The following is a 25,803-nucleotide window of genomic DNA, read 5'->3' as shown; positions in this document are numbered from 1 at the left end:
GTGGAGGAAGTAACTGCAGATGTGGTGGAAATAGCAAGAGAACTAGAATTAGAGGTGGAGCCTGAAGATGTGACTGAATTGCTGCAATCTCATGATAAAACTTTAAGGGATGAGGAGTTGCTTCTTAGCGATGAGCAAAGAAAGTGGTCTCTTGAGATGGAATCCATTCCTGGTGAAGATGCTGTGAACATTGTTGGAATGACAACAAAAGATTCAGAATATTACATAAACTTAGTCGATAAAGCAGCAGCAGGGTTTGAGAGGATTGACTCCAATTTTGAAAGAAGTTCTACTGTAGGTAAAATGCTATCAAACAGCATCGCATGCTACAGAGAAATCCTTCGTGAAAGGAAGAGTCAACTGATTTGGCAAACTTCATTGTTGTTTTATTTTAAGAAATTGCCACAGCCACCCCAACCTTCAGCAACCACCACCCTGATCAGTCAGCAGCCATCAACATCAAGACAAGACCCTCCATCAGCAAAAAGATGATGACTTGCTGAAGGCTCAGATGATGGTCAGCATTTTTTAGCAATAGAGTATTTTTTAATTAAGGTATGTACATTGTTTTTTAGACATAATGTTTTTTTAGACATCATGCACACTTAATAGACTACAGTATAGTGTAAACATAACTTTTACATGCACCAAAAAATTAATGTGACTTGCTTTATTCCGGTACTTGCTTTATTGTGGTGGTCTGGAACCGAACCCACAAATATCTCCAACGTATGTCTGTAATGAAGGATATGAATGAGTGATTCAGAATGGACCCTGGGCTCTTATTGACCATAGAGCAACTACTGTAATTGGTACTGCAGTTTGTCATGAACAAGCTGTCTTGAGAAAATCCTATTTTGGGAAGCTATACAAAGGCTTTATTTTGGGGGACTCCTCATGTTTCCCAAACAGCTTTCTGGTGCAACAATCAGCTAGTAAACTCCAGAGACCAGAAAAGCAAGAGTTTCGTGTTGTTATACAGTCTTCAATGCATGAGATATAGAGTTCCTACAAAAAGTGACATAAGGGCTGTTACCAGCAGTAGTTATTGCTGTACTGTTGTCGGGACCATCGGTGCCCTGACCAAAGATAAGAAAATACTTGCTTTGATTACCTAGATTACCTATATAGAACATTTATATGCAGGTCCATCCCCATGGACTCCATTTAACTGTCCTCCTTCCTTGAACTTTCAGTCCACTCATATGAACTCCCTAACGTTGAATGGAGGCACCTATAATCACACTAAGGAGTTTTGCCTGAACTGTAAACAGATTGTGCACAAGGCTTTCTGGTGAACCTGCGGCAACTTAGATTATGGTGTTTGAAAAGTAACTGTATTTCAACCACACATGTAGGAGTTACAGACAAATTCCAGCATACTGTACCCTATTCACACATCCCAGTTATCCAAGGCAGGGATGTATGCAGATGCTGGAGCAATGCCATAGTTATTTTTTGAGGCCAATCATCATCTAGAGTCTCCGTTGAGGAAGACATTTTTAACAAATCTGAAATTCCCACAAATTCTGTGCTCTAAATTGGGATCAAACTCATTTTTCTCCATCAAGCCCAAGACTCACAGCGTCTTCCAATACGCAATAAGACGACTTCCCTGGAACCAGTGGCTGCAGAGATAAATGTCTCAAGTGTATGAACATCACAGTTAAATCTTAATACATAGGCACTCATTGTGTAGTTGCTGTTCATCTCCCTCTGTTCCTCTAAAGGTACGTAAATCTCTTCATTTTTCCAGGGATGTTGGTACATCTCTGTTCTGATACTGCAGATCCCAATCAATATCATATGTACTTCTTGTGCACTGAACACACAGGAACGTGAAAGATTTAGATACTAAGACCACAATTACTGCACATACTTGAGGATCACTGGAGAAAGGGCAACTGAAACAAAAAGCAGCACAGACAGCAAGGGATAAGGATACCTCTCTATGCTTCAACTCTTCTTTCTTCAACTACGAAACACATGATTGGAGCTCTTTTTCTCTCCAAATCTTGGAGAACATCTTTTGTTAACTTCAACTATACAAGAGGGTGTGTCTACACTAGCAGTACAGTTGAGATCAGGATTGTGCTTTAGCAGGAACTCTCCCCACAGTCCTCACTTATTGCACTTTGGCAGGCATCACAGAGCAGTCTCAGGGCACGTGGTTTGGATGAAACTAAACTAGAAAATGCATTTCAGGAGTGTGCCTACTGCATGCCAGTTGTAAAAAAATACTCAATCCACGGGATCAGACTAGTGTTAGTGTGAGACAAACCCCTCTGAAACACGTAGCATGTAGATATCATGCCTTCCACAACTGCTTCGCTGTGAAGACCTGCTCTGACTCATCTGCGCTACTTTGCTAAAGTAGACACAGCCACAGAATGGTTTGAAATAGGTGCTTACAAAGGTATTCTGAAGAGAAAACAGGAAGGTAGAAGAGGAGGGAAGAGATCAGTCGCTTGGTATCAAACAAATTTTACTGACAGTAGCAAGCATGTGTTGCCTCACACTTAACTTCCTTCTGCCAAGCTCCTCCCAGATGCTAGGTAAATGCTCAGGGAATGCAAAGAGGCAGCCAGGCTAGGTCCAGCTAGACTCTCGTCTCAAATGCCAAAATGGCTAACAGCGCAGAAAAGCCAGGCTCTACGAAAACTTAAATGGGTAGCACATACCTACGAACATCTAAATTACAATTGTCTCCTCTCAGGGAACTCTGATGATCATGGCTGTTAGTGGTATTGGGATTATCTCATTGGGAAGATGTAGCTGTTATTTTGAGAACTTCCACACAGGAACTACTAAAATAAAAAAGCCTATTTAAGTTAACAAACAACAGACTAAAGTTTATTTTACAGAAGTTTAACTTTCCTGGAAAAGACAGGCATATTTCCTTATTCCAAGGAAATAGGTCAGGCAAGTAAGATTTGTTTGATTGACAGGGAAAAAGGGAGGAAAAAAACCTCAATCTATTTCTGAGTTAAAAAGATAAAACAGAGAACTTTCTTGAAACATCGCTAAATATGTAGTATATTAAAACCCTAATCCACAGAAATGGCTCTTTTGAAGATTTTCTTCCTGTTCCACCTATGTCATTTTCAGAAAAATCGAATCATCTTAGAGAAGAGCATTCTGTTCAAAACAGTTTGGGTAATGTAGCAGAATTGCCTGTTGATGTCTTCTCCCTCCAACTCCCCACCCTTTTTATTGTATTGAAGACATACAAATACATCTATTTCCTTTTCACTGCAAAGGAGGTGTGTTGAATGCCAACTTCAGATGTTAGGTGACCTGAGTATCAGAAACGTAAAAAGTCCTTGAAACAATTTGTCCTTTCAATACATGTTCCTATCTTTGCAAGTGAAAAGCAGGAGGAGATAGAAACTAGATACATTAGTGTTGAAGATTTTCAGCATCTCCACAAGCACTGTGCTAGCTTCTCCTAAGGAACCTCTCATGTGATCTTTGCTCAAACCAATCTGTGTCACAAAGTGCCCTAACAAACACTTAAAGCCAATTGTTGGGTGAGCAGCAGTAATTGAACAAGGCTGTGCTGAGGAGGGCTGCAACTGAAGAGGATATTTGCTTTGCCTAACTTTATCTGCTATGACTTCTAATGTACGGAAGGAGCAAGAGCTCCGCAGATTTAGTGCAAAAGAAAAATACTTAAAACATGCAGATGTAACTTCAGCTAAAGTTCAGCTAAAACCCTGTTCTTTATTCTATTAAGTCTTGCTTACCAAATGTAGCCGAACTTGTGGCAGGTGGGTTAATTAAATATGCACCATGTACAGACAATGTATCTTTATAAACATTTATTCATTTGACTTTTAAATTCCATTGCATGTATTTTGTGTGGACACTACAAAAAGTAACAAAACTCTCTCCACACCATTTATTTTAACTTACCTCTATCATGTTCCTCCTTTTGTCTTCCTCTCTATGCTAATATTAGTCCTCAAAATAGGGTTAAAGAGATTGTAAAAATAAAATCCCTCAGCCTCTCTGGTCACCAGGTTAAAGGTGTGATACAAACAGAAGGGAGTTAAGTGAACCCAGTATGCCTTTATCTTTAATGTTAACTGTATTTGATGAGTGTCTTAGTTTTTTTCTCCTAGTTCCTGTGCAAACTAATGAATTCTTAGATCTGTTGTTAAATACTGACAAAAGGAAGGTTTACAAAAGTAAATATGCACAGCAATACCTCTGCCCCTTCCCAATCTGCTACAGCTATTTTGAGACGTGGGAATATTCAGGAATACTCTTACTCTTTCCAGAGGACATTACCTTAGACTTGTCTACACTGAGTTTGGTTTCTCGTTGTTCTCTCCACCACCCTGCTCCTCTAGTCTTGACTTTGTCATCATCAGGTTCTTGCTTCATGGTTCTCTTTATTCAGATCCTTAACAAACAAATACAGGTCTCAGTGCAGAATCCTAAACATCCAGTCTATGACTACGTCTTTTGCAAAATTAAAAAAAAAACATTTCTGAATCACCTCACTGTGATAACTAATTAAAAACGACATAGCTTTAAAAAAAAATCTGCATTACATGGATAAAAGGCAGTTTTACTGACTCAGTCATGTTAGGCTGCTGTCAGCTGTGACAAATGCCATAGGCATATTTCATAGACACTGACTTCCCTCTTTCCAGTAGCTGCCATGGTTGTAAGCTTCCAGAGTACTAAATGAACTCAATTTACATTTCATTATAGCAGTTTCAAATGCAGAGCACCAGTGCAATTGCACAGGATGAACGTGCTGGCGCAGGACAATTAAGGCTTTAGTTAGCTTTGAGCATGTACTACTACCTGCTCTTCAGGAGAGAGTGTCTCCTTCTGATAGTTCCCCTTTGCTGCACACTCCCCAACAAATGACATGGTCTGTAAATCCCAATCAGTGGGACTTGTCAGGCATAAGATCAGCAGAGACTAACTCATTATGGATCTTTCTCCAGGATCAGTAGTGAAACCTCATAAAAATCCATTTAATCCCATTTTGACAAAATATTTTGACCATGGTTCTGGCTCTGACTTCAGCACACTTTTTTAAACAAATAAGTTTGTAAATTTTACAGACAGTTCTCTGATTTCTCAACTGAAAATCTCCTCCACCCAGGATAACATCTTTCCCCCTGCCTGTTTTTTAAAGGAATCCTAGACTCGATGCTGAGTTGACAATCCTGGAGTTCCCTGCATAACCAAATAACAGGTAGAAAAGGAGCAGCTGTGGTACATGTGGTTTCCTGCCAAAGTACCTCAGACCTGACCAGCAGGATGGCACCGGTGTCAGAAAAAAAATTCTCAATCACTGGATTCTTTGGACTGACTGTCAGAGAGGCCATCTAGCATGGTAGTTACAGAGGCTTTTACAATATGGGTGTACATATATTAGATAAGACAGACTAACTCACTTCACACAAACTAGATGCAGATATGAAATCAGACTGAGTTTGCAGAGGCGACAGGAAGAGGTAATAAGTTCTCTCTCCATTACCAATGCCCTGAGCATTTTGATTTGTCAAAGTTCATGCTTTTATTCTGGTTATCCAAGAACACGTTCTACTACCATATCAAAGCAGGATAACCATCAATGGGATGAGCTGTCTTTCTGTAACAAGACCAAGACTGTATGCACAGTAAGAAAGGTTCTCAAGAAGATTACAACTCTTTCTGCTAGATTCTAATTACCTTGCCTATAACTCAGCTTTTTGCAGTGGTCAATAAAAAAAACAACAACAAAAAACAAGCCCCAGCTGGGCAAACTTGCTATCCCGCTTTTGTGGAATTTCTCTGTGAATTGTGATTGCCTGCACCTTCCTCCTTTGACCATACAGACTAGCTTGATGCTGGTCCCACTAGGAAGAACTGGCTTTATGCACATTTTTGATGCAAAAACTTTGATAGTCTACTTTGATTTTCCAGGATACAAGTTTTTGTTTCAAACTGAAATGATTAAGAAGATGCAAACAAAAAAATGGCTGCCCCAGGGGGAAAAAAAAGTCCTTGCAACCATTCATCAGTTTTTACTGAAATCCCACCAGTCTTCTTATTTCTTGGTAGATGGGGGCAGCCAGTTCTTTGGCTTTCTCTGCTCCATCCTCTAAAACCTTTATCAGATGGGATTTGTCTTCCTGGAGTTTCTTGATTTCATTCCTGATAGGTGCAAATTTTTGAATAACTGACTCTGCTACCACCATTTTGTAGCGAGCAGTGTCGAGACCAGCAGATTGGTGCAGCACTTCTTTTATACTAAGTCCTGTTATGGCGGCATGAATGGACACCAGATTAGAGACACCAGGACGACTCACTGGATCGTAGGTCACCTCAGACGTAAAGTCAGTCACAGCTTTACGAAATTTCAGCACTATCTCATCAGGGCTGTCTGCTACACTAACAGTAGCTAACTTCTGTGGGTCTGACTTAGACATCTTCACTGCTGGATCTCTGAGGGACTTTATCTTCTTTGTTGTACCTTAAAAAAAAAAAGTCATAGTTATACACACACACAAATAATTATCTCTTACGATGACTGGTGAGAACACTTTGTAGCAGCACATCAAAATTTGTCAGTTCTCAGTCTGTCCTTGCTTAAAAAAGAGTTCTGAGTGCAATTACATACACTCCTGTTTAGTCCTTACTGCTGTCCTACTAAGTCATTCTTCTCCTCCTATGAAGTGATTGAAAACCTCCTATTTCTCTCCCCTCTTTGTTTTCTCTCCTCCCTGAACAGATACTTCTGCTGGAACATTTCCTAATATCTTTTGTGGCTACTTGCTCATTTCCCCCGCAAACTCTCTCTTCCCTTATATTCTTGGCACTGGGGACAAGAGAGCCTGGTTACCTAGAGAGCAAGGGCTGAACATTAGCAAAAGGTTCCATAACACTGGGGAAAAAGGTTAAATGCACTGCCTCAAAAGAATCCCAGAACAACTCATCTCCTTACTTTAGGAAACTCTCCCACCCAAAAACTCTTGGTAATTCTCCTGAATATCAATACAGACAGTTAGTTCTCAAGAGTTCCCTAAACAAAAACTAATGGGCTCCATTAGAGGGAAAACACTGTTTAGATGATAAAAGAGATGTAGGTATCATACAAACTAGCAAGTTACATGCCTATACATGAAACAGAATAATAGCATTAGAGGAATGCTGCAACACATTTTAAAGGCATAAACCCAAACTGTTCCAGCCTTTTCCCAAGAAACATCATTCACCAAGCACCTAAACTATGACTGATCTAGTGGCACTAATTCACACCAATCGTTTTTACACATCTAATACAGACAACTAAATTACCCACATACTCCCCATCAGCTCCTTATACGTTAGTGAAGGGACAAGGGCTCTTAGAGAGCACGAATCAGGCTGCTCCAGAAGGGGCTCTGTTCTAAATTGTCTTTCGGAGGAATCTCTTAAATTTGAGGAAGCCCAGATGATTTAGCTGCCTACAGCTGGCAAGCCTGAATAACCCCCTAAAATCCACCAGTCACCTTGTACCTGCCATTGGTTTGTAAATACTTGTGGAGGTATGCTTTTCATGACACAGGTGAAAAGTTCCTTTTTCATTTTGAGCTTTTTATTTCCTGATATAATATCTCACCTGTGTCTTAGGGTACACTCAGCTCCTCATTACAGTGCTTAATATTCAATCGTTCATTAGATGTTGCAGAGTTTGCAATAGCCAGTATATTCTAAGCCACACCCTGGGACTAATATCATTTTTGTCACTGAGGCTTGAAAATCAAGACAGGTTTATTACAGCCTGTTTTTTCTAAGGTGAGAGCTCCTTGCCCTTTTGGGGGCGAAGGTCTCTGCTGTGCATTCCTCTAGATTACTTACAACAAAGATGCAATGCTTCTTTCTTGCCTAGTTCTTCATGTTTCTTAACAAACATGCCATTTGCGCCATCTGACTCCTCCTCACCCCCTGGCCTATGACCCTGTAGCTCAAAAATGGTTGAAGAGGTTTTCCTTGTAAGTCTCCTGGAGACTAAGATCAAAAATGGAGAGTCTAAGCTCTGTAAGAAACCCTTATAGAAATACGCAAGTATTTAAGCGTACTTAAAGGATTAAAGGATTTTTGAGCACTGTAGTAATAAACCTAAAAACTGTATAGCATGTTTAACGTAAACATTAATGTAAACTTAAACACTGCAGAATTCTGCCTGCTAGATGTTGCTTGTCTTGCTCCTTACATGTCTCCTGAACTAGCAACATGGAGTAGAGACTCCACTCTTAAAAGGCCCTGCACTTGAAGCAAGGCTGACTGGCAGTAACAGAGTGCATCTGCCCCCCAAGACTGGAATATCAGATGCCACAGGCATTCCTTTACCAGACATTAACAAAGCCCTATGTCCGTCTTGGCAGTTCAGTTTTACAGCCTCTAGTCTCTTGTTGTCAGTTTTTACTTTTCCACTGTTTTGTCATCAGTTTGTTTCCTTTTTCTGGTCCCTGAAACTGCTTCCACACATTTATATCCATTTTCAACCATGCACAGCAGTTTAGAAAAAAGAAAAAAATTAAGCACAACCATCTCACTTAAAATGGCTTTGGGCACAGGAAAGAATTCTCCATATTTCTTGTTGAAATGTTGTGCTATATCTTGGGCTAGTTCCAGGTGCACGACTTGATCTTCTCCAACAGGAACATGTGTCGACCTTTTAATAGAAGACAGATACAGGAAATTCAGCAAAGCTCTCTGGTTCTGCTGAAATGTTACTCAAGACTGTCATAGCTCCTGCCATGACTGAGGGCCAGATGGAGCCAAATACTCAGTCTCAGCTAGATATAGGTGCTGTGTGAACAAGATCCCAAGCTGACTGTAGCAGAGTATGAATATGCTTTTTCTGCTGAAATGAAGCACCTCTCCAAGAGTGAAAACATCCCTTTATGAAAACATGTATGATAAAGATACCAGTAAGAGCAAATCATTAAACTCAACTCAAAGAAGGGTTTCTGTAGTATCTCTTGCTGTTTTTTTAGAGATCAAAGAGCATGTGTTGCAGTGCGTGAACAAAGCAAGAAAGATCTGCAAGGCAGAAAGTCCAAGCATCTTGCCTTGTCAAGTCTCATGAAGACATAACTGTTGTTGAGAAGTTACTACTGGGGATTTATCAAGCGAAGGAAAGGAGAGAGTGGTTCTTCCTCACGGGTCAGTATTACATAAATATCATGTGGGTCAGTGTTTCTACTGCCATAAGTGTTACCATTCTTAGATTAGGACTGTGAGGATCAAAGGACCATTTGATCTTCTACTTTGAGCTCAATAGCCTCAATGCAGTTCTGCAGGAAAATACAATCTGCATCTGAGGACATCAGGAGGTGAAGAATCCATTACTTCCTCTGGTGATTCTTTCCCACAGTTGATCACCCTCACTAAAAACATAGGATCCTTTTAGATGAGGAAGACTTGAAGTCTTGCCAGCTTTTGATTATTCACCCCTCCTCCCAGCTGATTTTTTTTTTCCCTAAGATTTGTGAGGTATTCAGCTCTGAATCCTGGACATGTTCCAGTGTAAGAAAGTTCACTATGCATCTTTTAAGCTCCCAGAAAATTTCAGTTCAACATGGTATTCCTTTACTTCCTATTCTGAATCACTGGGCTGACATCCAGGAATCAATTTGTCCACTTTTATTCCCCACCAAATAGTCAGCAAGGCAACCTAAAAACAGCTACAGTAGCCAATAGGAAACCACAGTGGCCTAAAACTAACATAAAGAAAATCAGTTACCATAATCGATACACTTTAAGCCGGTCAAAAGAAATGTTTCCACATGCCAAAATGGTTCCATATTCAGATAGCTGGCCACTAAACAGAAAGCATACTGTTGTTATAAACGCCTCTGCACGATTCTTTTCCTTTTTCCTTGCTGTTTAATATTTGTTTTGTTACTATTTTTATTTTTTTAATCTATTTTTACCTTTTTATACCTATATTTAACTTTTGTCCATTTTCCTTTTTCTTTGATCCTTGGTTCATCTGAATTAGTAACTGTTTCTCCCCCTCCTCCAGCTCTTAGTTCTTCCCGGACTGCTGTTCCCTTCCTCTGTTACCATTTCTCCTCACCTTTTGTTCCCTATCTTATGTTTTTACATTAAAACATTTCTTATCAAAGATACTATGCCAAATTTCCTCAAAGAGACATTATTTCTCTTTCACCTCCTTGTTTTGTTCTCTATTTGGACAGCCTGCTGTTAATACACTTAGCAGCAAACAAAAGGCAGGCTTCACTACGGAGTGATGAATCACAGGATCTTATTAAGAGATGCAAGAGACACACATGGTTGAGCTCAAACAAAGCAAGGTGATTTCTGATGAAGTCAGAAATCACCCCAAATTACTACTTGCCAATCAAATGGGGCTCACTATTTTCAAGATTATTCTAATGTTCAAATTCATTTTTCCTTTTACTTGCTTCCCATTATTTTTAGTTAAAATATGAGTGAATTAGAAATATCATCTACCAGTCTTCTGACATTACTGATTTCCCCTACTAATAATCACTTAGGATTAAATTTCTCTAGAAATACAATTTGCTAATCTTGGTTACTCTGTCCTCCCAGAGTCTCCCTCCTAAAAGCTCTATGTTATTTCTCTGTCCTAAAAAATATTCGCAATGTCGCCTACTTCAGAACAATTCTACAAAGTACATACAGGTAGAACACAGAAATAATTAATACACTGTGCGTTGTCTCTGACATTTAGTTATAGAGACAATCTACATCACACTATAAAATACCAGACTTCATGACAATGCATTACAAGCTCTAGCAGCTAGGCTAGGAACTTGGGCGTGCTAAGTCACCAGTCCTCTTTAGGGTGTATTTTCATTACATTAGGTAGTGTATCCCAGAGAAACTTGAGCTAGCCCAGATACCACAAGGCGCAGAGCTGTAATGACACACTAAATTATTCACTTTTTCAGCAATCCCAATCCATCTATACAGAACTCCACAATAACACGAGTATCATGCATAGAGCCAGCTCAAGTATCTCTATGCTGCACTGCGTAAAATAAAGCATACTTACTTAAAAAAAAGTATATACATGCACAAGCATGTAATATGTATAAATTAAAAGCAATAGGTGTCATAATTCCCTAATAATTGGCCTGAGGTGACCAGCTTTTTGCCTTTGTAGCCACTTTCAACCCTGGCTAGATTTTACTTGAGAGGTTAAAAAAAAAAAAAGTCATCCATTTCTAATCTTCCAATCTAATCACACTCAGCTCCCCCACTTAAAAATTTAACATGTTGACCTGATGAACGTTCACTTTAAAGCAGCTGAACAGACATTGCCTGTGGGCTCACATTCTGCCTCTTACTTGTACAGCAAAATATCTGCTGCTTGAAGCACAGGGTAGGTCAACAAACCAACGGTTCCTTCATTATTCTGGCTGGTACACTTCATCTGTTTGCAAAAGAAGAACAGAGAGAAATCACCCTTTTGGCTAACGATGTCAAAGTCCGACACTGATTTTAATTAATTAGAACTCCAATTAATTTGAGTGTTGAGGGTTGCAACCACTCCATTCATTGTGTAACTCTAGAGAAAAGCATGCCAAGTAGAATGTGCTCCTTGCTATTATACAAGTCCCATTTTATGTCCTATATTTATGAATTCTCTTTTACTGTTCTGATATTTTATTAGGGAGAAAATACAGGCTTGTATTTTCTTTTTATTTGCAATCTTACTACCTCAAATGATTAAAAATACAGAACAATATACTGGGTTATTGCACTTATTAATGATAACCACTACCTTTTAAACAGCATTTTCAGCAGTAAGCTTTGAAACACCTTACAGAAGAGATATAAAAGGCATTAATTAATACGTGTGCTTCACAGATAAGAGATCAAGAAATATGGAGGGGAGTGATTGCCCACAGTCACCAAGAGGATCCATGACAGCTAGTAGCAACACCCAGGTCCACAGAGGCAGAGTCCAGCCTTCTCTCCACCAGTTCACATTGCTTCCATAATCCACCCATTGCCCAGAAGTTCTTTACCACACTAAGATATAGATCATTTCAACCAAGATGTCTTCAGGCTGTTTGAGAAATGACTTATCTACTTTTTGCTTTTAACGATTGTTAAACTACGCTGGAATCCCTAGAAATGTAATTATTTCACTAAGACTATTCAAATTCTTTAGATTTTCTTCTCCCTCTCATGTAGATCCTCTCTTCTCTCTACATCTCTAAATGCCTAAGTTCAGGGGACTTAATTTGCAAAGCCTTGCACCTGTAACACCTATCTGTAGATTTGGAAAGTCAATCCAGGCAAAGCTGGATTTAAGAGCTTAACTTTAGAACCTCAGGTTTGAAAAGGTTGGCTTTAATCTATGCCATGCATTAACACTGGTTGCTGGATTTAAGTTTTACTGTTTTTATTTAATTAAGAAGAAAAACAGCAAAAAAGAAAACATCTGGAGGTATTTAAGACTGCTCTGAACTCTGCAAGCCAAACTGCTCTTAAGGTTCTTTTCCCTCTCTTGATACTTCTCTCTCCTGCCTTTTGATTTTTCTGTTTACTAAACACCAAAATAAAATCCAAGGAAATCAAATGCAAGAATGCAGTTGGTGTAGTAATGTTGAGTTAGTATCAGGATGAAGTTAAGCATTTGAAACTTTTAAAGGCAAACATTTTAAGGTGCATTAACTCAATCACTCAGCATCTTTCTAATATTTATATTTTCTGTACTTCTTTTTGCAACAAAAGCTTCTTTTGCACCATCTACCAAAAAAACCTTTAGAAGAGCCAATCTTCATTGCAGAAAAAGAAAAGCTCTCAAGCTCTCTATGGAACTCCTTAACCAGAATGGCTCAATTTTTCCACTGGAATGTCTAGGAGTTTTTTACTTTTATTATTAAATAAGGTTTGAAATAATTCCAAGCACTTTAACAAACTTATTTTAGTGAAATTAAAAAACACTCCTGCCCATTTAGTATCTTTTCTGCAAGTCTCTACCAAAATACTATCCTGTAGTTTCCCAAACAAACACATGCACTGATAGCAACAGACCTGGAAAAACACCTTTTCCTTCTTCTGCAACAGGATTAAAGAAATATTTAACCACACAGCAAGGATAACCAAGATACAGTTGGTACTTCAGAGATAATGAGGTATTTCAAGGACAACAGTTCTCCTATTTAATTCCCATACATTCCCTTCCAATTTATTAAATTGATCATACCTTCCACTGGGGTAAGCGTAGTAAACGTGGCACATTAGTTAAGCACCCAAGAATCCAGGCAAGTTCAGCATGCTCAGGAACCTGGAAGTATAAAATCAGAATGTACTTTAATCCTCTGCATTTATATGCATGTTTTCTCAAAATCAATACAGATAAGCAGTATCAGAGATCAGAAAACTGTTTATTTCCACCTACTATTTTTTCAGTGAGGTTTGCAGTGACAAAAAGTTAATAGAAAGTTTTGGACGCTGCATGGATTGAGTGAGCTAGGACAGCCCAAGCAGCAGGGCAATATTCTCTTATCCACTCCAACTCCAAAAAAATGCTTTGGCAAGAGCATGAAAGTGAACTTGCGTGAAAACTAACTAGCTGTTGGCCAGCATATCATAGCATCCCTGCACGCTGAAATAATAGATCAATGGTTACAGAATCACTTTGCCTTTTTCAGTTCTAATGCTAATTTGCTGTAAAATCCAAAAGTTATCGAGCTTCAGTTCTTCTGAGCTGCCTCACCTGGCCCCTCCACGCACACCCTTCCCATAGGCCCAGGAGCCTCATTTCAGCTCAGGTTTGGGCCCCCAGTCCTCACCTAAGCTATGCCATGCTGCAGTGTGTCCGGCAGCAAAATTATTGTCAGGTCCTTCACAGACACCTGAGCTACTGGTCAGGGAACAGGAAGACCAAGGTTGCTCTACAAGGCTGCAGCTGAGGGCAGCCACAAGCCAGGCAGCAGTTACTTCACTGACCAGGATAATACCGGGAGTTTTTGATGTGTTGAATTTTAGAGCATAGCCTGAACTGTGGATTAGTTTGTCCCTCAGTTCTGCAACACTATCAAATGAATACTGAACTGCAGATGAAAGGGAAGGATCAGGCCTCCACATATGCTTTTCTGCAAGGGTGGGTTTAAAAGGCAGAGAGCCAAGAGACCCCATTTGAGCTCATACAACAAACTCTTCATTTAACAATACAGGGGAAATGTAGGGACTGTGGAATTTTAACTGTTTCAGAAACACACTAGACAGAATGGTTTTTAAAGATATTTTAGATTCCCCCCCTTCACGCTACAAGGAAGGCTTGCTACAGGCAGAGACAAGAAATGTGCTATGCAACAACCCGTATCTTGACGTGTTTGGATTCTTGACATAAACCCTGCAGATTTTGTATTTCTGGTATTCGTTTTAGGATTAGCAAGACAGGCAAGCATTGTGTTTTACCCCAGATTGCTGAGGTACACTGTCTAGTTTCTTTTCAGGAGTTTGTTTGCTGCTAGTTAGCTGTGTGTAACACAGTCATCAAAAGAACAAGGTGATACATGTTATGCTCCTTTGCTTACACATTTAATTCACTCCTTTCAGTATTGGCAGATCTGGATGTTGAAGAGCATGCTAACTGGCTCAAAGATGTTCAAAGCTTCATGCTTGCACTGTGATTTAACAGCCCAGATGAAAGCAGTAAAAAGTGTTAACAGGAAGAAAGAACTACTAGCATTGATAATGGCAATTCCTTTATTGTCACATTTTAAATTTAGTCATTTCCAACTTAATAGTCACCGATTATTTTGGTTGTCAATGTTGTATAGGGGTATCTGACCTCAAGAAAACAGCCCCGTATGAAATATTTCAAAGTTGATTCCCCTTCCCTTCCTCCCCCATCCCCAACTATTTTATTTCCTCATACTTCACTTGCATTCTTTTGCGTGCAAAGCAAAGTGCAGCAAGATGCACTAAATGCATCTTCTACAAGATACACAGAGTAAACTGAGCTGAATGAAAATGACTCAGCTCAGATCCCTATTTCATTTAGAAGGAATAACCATCTGGTTCAAAGCAGTTTCTCATGCCTTTCTTCTAGTCACAGATAGAGAGGAGATGGTGCTCTGCTGCACTTGTGTTGACAAGGACTCCTTTTAAAAGCTATGCAGTCATTGATCTGACTCTGTTGGACGTTGCTTTCACAGCTAAGGCTGCACATGTGTTTCACCACTGCTGCACCAGTGGCTTTGACATTACATCAGTTACCAAAACACGAGATGATCTAAACAACATTTGTTGAGTCTTATTTACAGTTCTGGATCTAAGCAAGTTATACTCACTTCTAATCTTTAAACACAGTCTTTCCTAAGCAAGGTGAGAAGAGCGCTGGATACCATTGGGGGGGGGGGGGGAGGGGAAAAACAGATAAAAGGGGGAAAAAAAAGTAAGAGTGCACAGAAGGGTATGGACTTCTGTTGGAAACAAGTTTGGTACTAAAGCCTACTGAGTTAACATTTATCACCAGAATTGCAGTAACTGACCGTATGTTGGTCTGTGTAGCAAAAGGTACTAGCTTAAACCACAAATTATTTGTCAGACTAAATCGTGGTTTAAACTACTGTGTTTTTCTTGGCAAGAGGGGCAGGTAATTGGTGCATTTGGTCAGTCACCATGTATCAGCTGAAAAGTGGTTACTCATTAAGCTACAGTACTCCCTCACTTCGATTGGACAACTTTGTATCCAGAGAAACTGAAGGAAGTGAAGATACATATAATACCAATAAAATAAAGACCTTGCCAAATCACCTTTCTGGCACTGAGCACTTGCAATGGATCACAATTGAGATGAGCCATTTTCTTGGACAAACTTTTTGAACCTGCTGATAACTGTCTGCTCCACAATCTCATACAGCAACAAGCTCCAGAAGCTCAAACCTGGTGTGTAAAGAAGTACCCAGTTTTTACCCGCTTCAGACTGTTTGTTTACTGGTTTCAAATACCACCTAGTTCTTGTATTGCAGGCTTTGGTGAGCAATTCCACACTCAGCTTACGCACTGCTTTTGTGATTTTGCAAACCTTGATTGTATCTACACCTCAGCCTCCTCTTCTACAAATTGAAGCATCCCAGACTTTTAGGTCTTTCCTTTTAAGGCAGCTAGCTACTCTAATCTCTGTAGCGTTAATTCCCCTTCCCTGTATCATGCCTAATTCACTACTCCCTTCTTAAGATGCAAGCAGAGCTCTACCCAGTACTAAAAATACAGGCACACTATAGTTTTATAGAGCAGCAAGATGATACCTCCGTCTTGTTCTCAACACCCTTCCTGATGAAGGAATGATGACACATCACTAGCTTTTTTGAGTATTACTTGCACTGAGCTGATGATTTCAGAGAATTGTCAAGGCTGACTCCAAGACCTCCTTCCTGATTTGTGACTCAGCTCAATATTGTGTAAGCGAGGTTTAGATTACTTTTCCCTAGATGCTTTAAGTTTAAAGCTCTTCTACCACTAACTTGCCCACCCACTCAGTTTTATGAGTCCTTTCGGAGTTCCTCTCCCTTGGCATAGCATTTGACTACCCAAAAGAGCTTAGCATTGTCCACAGACTTGGAGACGTCAATTGTGACTACCTTCTCCAGGTCATTAATGATGATGTTGACTAAAACCGCTCCCAGCATTAATTCCAAGGGACCTGACTACAGACTTCTTCACTCCAAAAGCTGATCACTATACTCTGTTGGCTTTCAACTCTTTAGCTTGCTGTTAGTCTATTTAAGAACCTTTCCTCCAATTCCATGTTTTTTAATAAGCTTTGATACAGAATCTCATCAGAGGCTTTTAAAAAGCCTGAATCTATTACGTTTCCTGGATCCTCTTTATCCACATGCTTACTGACACCTTCATAGAGCTCCAGGAAGTTAGTGAAACAGATTTTCCCTTTAAAGAAGCCAAACTGACTCTTTCTGAACAAACTGGTTTTTTTTCCCATGCACTCAGTGTCTTATTCTTTGTTGTGGACTCTATCATTTCCGATAAGATGAAAGTCAAAATCAGCAGTCTGTCATTTCCAGGATCCTGTCTAGAGATCATCTGCCTGTGGACTGCCAGCATGACTCCAATCTACTGTTCCTCTGGCACAGTGACCATTATGGTGTTAGACTGCACACCTTGCCTAGCAGTTCTGCCACTTCACATCTGAGTTTTTTTCAGATTCTCAGTTGAATGTCATCTGGTCCTAGTGAGTGACATGTAAATTGTCTATTTCTATCTAATAGTTCCTGTATATTTACAGTACATTGACCTAGCTCTTTTGATCTGCTGCTACAGAATGCACAGAAGATGGTAATTCCTCAAACATCTTCAGCAGTGACGTCCAACACCAAGAACTGCGTCTTGCTCTTAAGGCTTTATTATCCCTGCGGGTCTCTTACACCTTGGTCCTTATGAGGCCCGACTGATTCCTTAACTGACGTCCTGGTTTTGGTGTAAAAACCTCTGTGGTTTGGCATAACTGACCTCCTGGTTTTGGATCTCTTTGCTCTCAGCTTGAGAATCCTTTGCAGAGTGCTCCTCAAATTCTTTTTTTTCCAGTCCCCTTAATTTTTTTTGTTTCTTTAAAGAAGGGGAGCTGCCAAGTTTATGTGCTTTCTTCTTTTCCTCATTTGGGCAAGTTTCATATTTCTGAAAAGCTAACCTTCTCCTATGATTGCCTCCTTAATTTTTTTTGAAACCATTATATTTGATCAGCTCTCTGACAACAATGCTAAACACAGACCTCCACTAAAACTAGGACCCTGAACCTAAGCCTGAACTAGGTCCTGTGCAATACCCCAAACCAAATCTAGACTGGCATCATTTCTCACAGGTTCTAAAACCAGCTGTTCTAGGAAGCATCCAAAAATTTTATCTGTACGTCTCATCCTGATGAGGCATTGATCCTCTATGTGGAGAGTTGAAATGTACTACTGTTGATACTTCCCCTAAATTTTCAGCTTCTCTATAATCTTACTTAGCAACTCTCGATCATTATCATCAACCTGATCAGAGTGGATTAGTAGTACAATTGCATTACCACATTTTTTGTTAGATTCTGGTATTTCCACTCATAAGGATTTCCTGGTAGTTTTGTTTCTCCTTGATATTATGAAGGGAGGCAATCCTTCCAGTAACTCAAACACCAAACAGAAACAGAAAATACATGTCATCTTTGACTCAATCTCTCAAGGGATTTTCAACTGCATCCTATTGTGTTTGGTATCATTTATCGTGCCATCACAAGACCTTCAACACAGAACCATTCTTTTACATACCATTTTGATTAAAGAGAGTAGGACTGTCAGAGGGATTTTTCTTTTTTTTTTCTTTTCTTTTCTTTTTTTAAAAAAGGAGTTCACCCAAAGCCTAAGTACAACTCTAGGAAATAAAAGTATAGAGCTCCAATCAAATAAAGTTCTATGTGTAACAGACCTAGTAAAGGACTTAACTTCATTTGGTTTTTAAAGCCAGCCAACAAAACTACCCTCTAAAACAGCGACATGCTTCATCAGAATGCCCCACCTTCCCCAAAGAGAATATGTAACAACCTTAACTCTTCCACAGTAAAGTTCCCAGCTTCTCAGTAGGACCCTCCCCCAAGAACTGCAGTATATGAAATACTACAAAATGTAGAAAAAAGAATTGCATCTCCAATGTGCAAAACCCACAACCACTGACAGTTCCTGAACTGTATATCAAACCAACCTATGAGAATGTCACAATCATTGTTAACTCTGGGAAAAAAAAGCTGTTTAATCCATTAAATCCTTCACATCAACTCCAGCTACTTTTATGTCCTGAAATAATATAATAGCCTGTTTACAATATAAATGTTATCTTCTCAGAAAATATTTCATCTAGCTTGGTTGAAAATATTGGGAGGAGTTAACAGTCTTGTAAGTCCTCTATTTGTTTCCCTTACAAATCCAACTATTTTCTATTTAAAGCTTAACCTGATCCATACAGTGAACCCTTCTTCTTAGATAGCCCAAATCATACCATTTGCTCTTCTCAGTAAATACATCCCCTTAAAGTCTTCCCCTTTTCCTTTTCTGTGCTCTTGCCCACTTTAACACAGCTTTCTTCCCTAATCCTTTACAAGTCTGTAAAACCCATCAAAATTTCCTCAAAGGGTTGAGATGGTCATCTCCCTGCTACTACCAGAGACACATTTCCTCCTTCAGTTTCCACTGCACTAAGCATCACCACAATCTGACCTACTGATCACCAGCCAAAGAGTTATTTACAGAACAAGTTACTGACATTGCTTCCTTGTGGGCTGACAAGCGTGAGCCTGCCTAGTCCGATTCCTTTTTTTAAAAAAGGACAAAACCCTCTGCTTTTTAGCTGCAGTGACCACTGAAAATGATACTACCAGTTACCTAGATGACCGAACATGTCGTCTGTCTGTTCACCTGGTTGAGTGCCCTGTACTCCCTCTTTCCAGACAAACAGCCTCTAGCTGTTCACTTGCGCAGCCATTTGCTGTTCCCAACCTGCACTTGGCATTATTAAACTTGGATCAGAATTTACACTCAAATCGTGTCTCTGGGTGTTACATGCTCAGACACAACCTCAGGATTTTTCCCTGCATATCTATTACTTTCTCCTTGATCCTAGCTTTTCCCCCACAGAGTGACTACTGCTATTCCCTTGTCACAGCCACATTAACTGATATATGCATGAGAAATCAATAGCTACTCTCATAGTCCATGCAGTTATAGATGACTTTTCATGCAGAGACATACAGATGAGGAGAACAGCAAGCAATGAGATTCATGGACACTATAACAGGGAGAGGCATGGACACTGTACACAGATCTGAAAGCAGGTAAGTCAGTAACACTGGAACTAAGCTTTCTGAGGCTTATTATGTCAGCAGCTGAAGTGGCTTTCTGCAAAAAGAGGCTCAGTGTTTCATTTTCAAGATGCATTTCCTTAAGTTGGAACCTATGCCCTTCTTTGCAAGGGGCTGCAAATTTGCAGTATGCCTATTGTGGTAACTGCCTCCCCTCAACAATTTAACCTCGTTACAGCTATGCTCTACATGAGGAGTAAGTTTCAAAGTTTTGATTCTGACAGCGCAGGGGACAAACAAGCAGGTCTGTGGAGGTAATTTGGATAGCTGCGCACTAGAAGAAATCTGAACACAGAAGGGAATATGTCCTAAATTTCCAAAGGAGGGACACATTTTTTAAGGATCTTCGACTCTCGAAGTACCAGTTAGTGCTTCCAAAATGCCAGAAAAAAAATTCAGGAGGCCCTTTATGAGAAAGCACTGTCCACCATTTATTTTTCTAGAATAAGTGGTAAGATTTATCAAAGCTTAAGGCTTCAAGCAGTATGTTCAAGATACTTGGTAATGAAGTTAGGAGGGAATAAAGAAGCCATAGACAAAAGAAATTAGACTGCTCTTAAACCAAATTCATACAGTAACTGAAGCACCCAGTGAGATATTTTTATGATAGAAAATTCGATATGGCATCTCAAATTCCTATTCAAAGAAGTAATTCAAGTGGGCGGAATAAGTTCATGGCTGCAAAGGCAACATCTATGTTCTTTAAGCAATACATTGAATTAAGGTGTGGTTATCAAGCTATTGTTGGTAAATCCACCATTATTTACAACTTTCACTATTATCTTTGATCAATTTAATAATTTATGCTCATTTACTATTTGTGAAAAACTTGAGAAATAGGATCTGACTCTCCTTTCCCCAAGCAAACCTCACCAAGAATACTTCTACTGGAATCAGACCAGCATAAATCCAGCTAGAACAGAGTCATTTGGCCCAGGCACTCTTTTTCCTCCTCTTTTTTTTTTTTTTTTTCTTCATAAAATGAACTTATTTTCAGAAACATTCTACAAGTCTAACCCACAATATTCTTTGAATAATTAGTTTGATGTGTCCAGACAACTGATGGAGAGGGAATTATAAAGACAGACACATAACAGTATGAAATGAAACAGGTAAATAGATTAAGAAAAAAAATATCCAACTGAAGCGTGACTTTTCTTCCCACAGAGCTCTAGTTAGGTCTCTCTCAGTCCTATGAGGGAGAAAAAAGAAGGATGGGAGAAGCAGAATAATCTTCTAAATTAAACGGTCACATACTTCCTCTTATGACAGGAAGTTTTCAACACACCTTGCTAAATTAATGTACTTTAATGAATTTATAAGCCATGATGCAATGGAAGCTTTTAATCTCCTCCAAAAATTGGACAAGAAGTAGCTTCAATCCACTTAAACTCTTCCCACAAAACGCAGCAGCTGGATATTTCTGGAAAATAATAGCAGTGAACACATTTAAATTGTCAAAATTTGGCTTTCGGAGTTAAGGCTAAAACAAACTAGCAAATTCCCACCTCTTAGAGTTACTGCTTCAATTTGCCTGCACACTGCAAGAATATTGCAGCTGATTATACTCAAAAAATAAATCACTCCTCCTAGAAGGGGGAAAACTAATTTTCTGCCTAGAAAATGAACCTTAAATTGTCCGAAAACCTACAGAACACCTCAAAGAAGTGTTAGTGCAGCATATCAGCCACTGCCTAGTGAACCCTCTGTTGGAATTTTAGTTTCTCCTGGGACATCCAGCATGTCTAATAGGACAGGCAGGTGGAGAGGAAGAACAGCCTGTGACCACATAAAAGTAAGAGCAGTTTCTAAAACTGTTTTTGCTGTGAAATGGATGAGATACAAGATGGTTATGGCTCTGAACAAAAATGTGTATGGTCTCCACCAGGAATCAGTGTAAACAGGTTACACCATGTAAGCTTAGCATGTGTGCAGACTGCTTCTTTTCCCCCGCCCCCCCCCCCCCCCCCCGAGTAATTGCTTTTTGTCTTTAATAAAATGTTCTGTGTTTCATGGAAGCCAATTGTCACCAGTTTGATCAGATATGGCACAATTTAAGGAACGTATTTACTCTTCCTTCTGGTATTCTCAGAATACGTTGTATATGTCATTATTCTGTTACTTCTTGTTGACGCCTGGCAGACAAAGACAGCCTCTCAAAGTGTATCTTGACATTATTTTCTTTAAGAGCAAAGAGGGTACCACACTCCTAGTGAGAAGTATGTACTGAAAACAATGCTTACTAGCTACAGTTTAGAGCGGTGTTCTAACAACTCACTTCCATCTGTGCTCCAAATCAAAATGTACAATTTTGAAGTATGCACTTTTTTTTTTTTTTTTTAAACAGGAATTATCACTTTTCTGTGACTTGTTTTCCTACTAAGAAGGAAATCATTAACCAAGTTGTAATGACAGAGCTTTTCCCAAAGGAAGTTCATTCTAGTGTCCGACAGACTCTACGATTCTGTTTTGCAAAATACTTTACCTAGATGTACTTGTTTATAACGCTTCACCGAAAGTGCAGTTCCAACCACCACCTTAAATATTCACCACCATTCTTGCTTCCAAATACTTTCAGGTTATCATCATCTATTCTTTCTAGCCACTTCCCTAAACTGGAGACCAGGTTTGTATATGGTATATTATTTGTATAATACAGGAGTGGAAAATATTTGGTGAACAGTTATTTATGGAGGCCAAATAAACAGAAACTTAATGGCTGTCTGAATATGTATGTTATGAAAAACTATCACTTACAAAAGCTAGATTCCAAAGTGTAAGAACTTAATTTTTATTAAACTAGCACTTTCTGTTTACAGATAACTTGGCTGTATATATGATATACAAGAATAGAGGCTATATAACCTCAAAGTAAGCAACATGATATAAATCTGTCTATACAAAATTCCTTACTTTTTTTTTGCACAAGGCAAGGACATCACTGTAATCAGTTCTGAGGCTCAAAGGCACCTTCATCTTTATCCTTACTATTGCAGCTCCTTTCAGATCTATTGTAAACCCCAGAGGTATCTGTTCTCATCACACGCTTCTCTCCCATGAGCCCTGCTTGGAATCGAAAAGATGATAAAACATGGGAAAATTTTGGAGGTAGATATTTCAGACAGCTCTGGATTAGAGATTTGATCTTCATAAACCCTGCTGTAAATAAAAGCCTAGTGACAGGGAAACCCTTACCAAATGTACATGCCTTTTGAGAAACACAGTAATCAATGTTTTTTTTCCACATATGGCAAACATATTCCAAAGCAACACAAGCAGCAACAGAACAAATGAACAGAAAGAATAAGCCAAAAAACAAAGCAAAACACCTCTTCAGTGATTCTAGACCATTCTTGCCCTGGTTGATTCAGAGAAAACAAAAGGACACAGGAGCACTTAAAATACTGACTACATAAGCAATTCGCTTAATGGGAGCTTACCAACACCAGTATACTTCTGCAGTGCTGCAGCCAAAGTCACTAGAGATCAGGCAACAATTTCATTCTGCTATTACTGCTGCAGAACCAGGGTGCTTTCAGTCATTATTTATAGCTGCTTTTGGTGATTAAAAACTGACTACTGCAGTGACTGAGAAGGAGAGGCCAGTTCATTTTTAAAAACAGATCAGTTACCAATCTAAAACCAAGCAATAAACTTTTTTGATAAGCAATAGCTGCAATCCATCTTGCACCTTTATTCCTAGACACATTGAGCTCCCTATTATGTCACTCCATAACTTACCATTTCATTATCATACTAAAGCAATAATCACATTAGCAAGGTTCCTGACTCCTTTCCTCACATCAAGAGCTACACAGAGAAATTTCTTTGAATTGCCTTCAGAGGAACCTAGGCCTCTGGCCCTGCCAGTGCAGCTGGGACAGACCAGAGTGTATCTCTGGGTATACCTGAACGGCATATGCAGTTTAAATAGATGCTTTTTTCCAGGAAGTCAACAAACCACTTCAGCCTAAACCACTGCTGAAACAGTCTGGATTACACAAACAATTGCTCGCAATATGACAATGAGCTTACAAAATTGTACTGATACATGTGTGATAAGTACTAGTATGCATGTGGTTCGTGGCATCCATCAATGCCCATAGAAAACAAATATTTAATGCTTTAGATTAAGTAAGAAGAAAAAACATTAGATCTGGACAGATAAGGACACCCAGAAAAGTTAAGATAAGAGGTAGTCCATTCCATAGTCCATCTTCTATGGCAACTTTTGTTTGATAAAGTATGATAATGTTGAACATTCTTCAAAAGTCTAGCTAGCTAAAATTATCATCGGCTGTTGACTGTACTGATTCTATAGAAGCATCACAGTCCTGCTCTCCCTCCATTTTCTGAGTCTGCTACCTTCTCTTGGGGGACTCAAAGACTCAGTCCCTGAATTATTATACTGCAAAAGATAACTGGCTTTCTGTGGCTAACCACAATGTAAAATCCTCAGTGATAATCCGCTGGCATCAAGGAGAGTCTGCATGTTGACTTGTGCAAGACCTGGAATTGCAGTAGTTTATCTTCTAGACTCAAAAGTACATAATAATAGCTACACTGGGTCAGACCAAATATTCATCTCCGACAGCAATCAATAGTGTATGCCTAGGAAAGAACAAATGTACAGAAAAACATACCTACTCTCTCAGCATGGGCTAATTGTGGTTGCAGCACTTTCTGATCCAGAGGTGGTACCTCAAGTACACAACAGTGCCCAACAAATTTTTCTTTCATTAATTAGTCCAGTCCTTATCTGAATCTGTACACATACTAGCATGCACTGTGTCTTGTGCCAAGTAGTTCTACAGCCTAACTGTGAACTTCATGAAATACAACATTGTTTTCTTTGTGCTAAATCTACCATGTGTTTAGTCTGATATCTGTTAGTTCACATACTTCAGCAGACAGAATAGTTGTTTCCTATTTTCTCCATACCACCTGCAATTTTACTTCATTCCTCTCTAACCCTCACCTGCAAATCATCTCTTTTCGAGGCTGAAGAGTCCTTGTCTGCATATATAGTCCCTTATCCTGTGCTGTAACTAAAGAAATTCTCCAGCTGCTTGAAAACAAGAGAAAACAAAACCCTAGACTGGTTTGTACTGCATCTCTCAGCTTGAAATTGTTCTAGTTAATGTCAGCCTCACTGTGAATGAAGTTAAGTCAGAGTTCAGCCAAGTTAAAACCAAGCTAATAACTGATTTAAAAAGATATATTTAAATTAATTTAACCTTGTTTAAATCTATCTCCATCAGAATTCTGTGCTAATCTATTTAGATTGATTTCCTCTAATACAGTGAAAAGCAAAGGAGGACACGTACCTGTCTTCACCATTTCAATATCCATCAAGGATACGGAGGTGGGGTTGTCACTCTCAGTTTGACATCCCTAGGAAACTCTGCCTGTAAAGAACCATGTTCAAAGGAGGAAGGTACCTGTGTTGTGTCTCTCACTGATAAAATTCAGACTGTCTGCGCACTATCCTTGCAGCAGAAGCTATGACACATCTGCCTCTGTGGGAAATTGGAGAAGCTGGCCAGAGATAGCAGACTTCATATACATTATGCTCATTCACTAATGTGTCTGGAAAGCCACCTAGTAAGAAATAAATCTAACTTAACAGGAGCACTAACCAGTGACTGTCGGAACAGGAAACACTTCTTTGGGTCAATACCACAGGCAAGGATGGCAGCAGTGGTGTCCAGTATGTTCCGGCGCAGGACAGCCGGCTCCTTAGGCATAGTTAGAGAGTGCATGTCCATTATGCTATATAACACCGAGCTGGATTGTTCCTGCAGCCTCGCCCAGTTCTGGATGGCTCCAAGGTAGTTGCCCAGATGAGGCGTCCCAGTTGGCTGAATACCAGAGAAAATCCGATCCATGACAACACTCTGTTACAAAGCATTAATAAAATTAACACATGCAAGTTTGAGATTCTTTTA

General features: G+C 39.4%; 1 protein-coding gene across 3 annotated transcripts in view; it reads right to left on the bottom strand.

Moving 5' to 3' along the window:
• Nucleotides 1-3,806: 3,806 nt before the first annotated feature.
• Nucleotides 3,807-25,803, bottom strand: part of WARS2 (tryptophanyl tRNA synthetase 2, mitochondrial) — a 45,315-nt gene continuing 23,318 nt past the window's right edge. For 2 of the 3 annotated variants that reach the window (XM_026104863.2, XM_064519450.1), the window contains exons 2-7: nt 25,495-25,752; nt 13,205-13,285; nt 11,334-11,419; nt 9,740-9,817; nt 8,547-8,665; nt 3,807-6,481 (exon numbers count right to left, since the gene is read on the bottom strand). In XM_026104863.2, the coding sequence (XP_025960648.1) occupies nt 6,033-6,481; nt 8,547-8,665; nt 9,740-9,817; nt 11,334-11,419; nt 13,205-13,285; nt 25,495-25,752 (1,071 nt within the window). In that variant the 3' untranslated portion in view covers nt 3,807-6,032. The remainder of the gene's footprint in view (nt 6,482-8,546; nt 8,666-9,739; nt 9,818-11,333; nt 11,420-13,204; nt 13,286-25,494; nt 25,753-25,803) is intronic. The other variant, XM_064519456.1, reaches the window with a different exon arrangement.

Source organism: Dromaius novaehollandiae, chromosome 1, assembly GCF_036370855.1.
Source record: "Dromaius novaehollandiae isolate bDroNov1 chromosome 1, bDroNov1.hap1, whole genome shotgun sequence".
NCBI lineage: Eukaryota > Metazoa > Chordata > Aves > Casuariiformes > Dromaiidae > Dromaius > Dromaius novaehollandiae.
The sequence above is the reverse complement of the archived record's forward strand: the minus strand, read 5'-3'. Positions and strand labels throughout refer to the sequence as shown.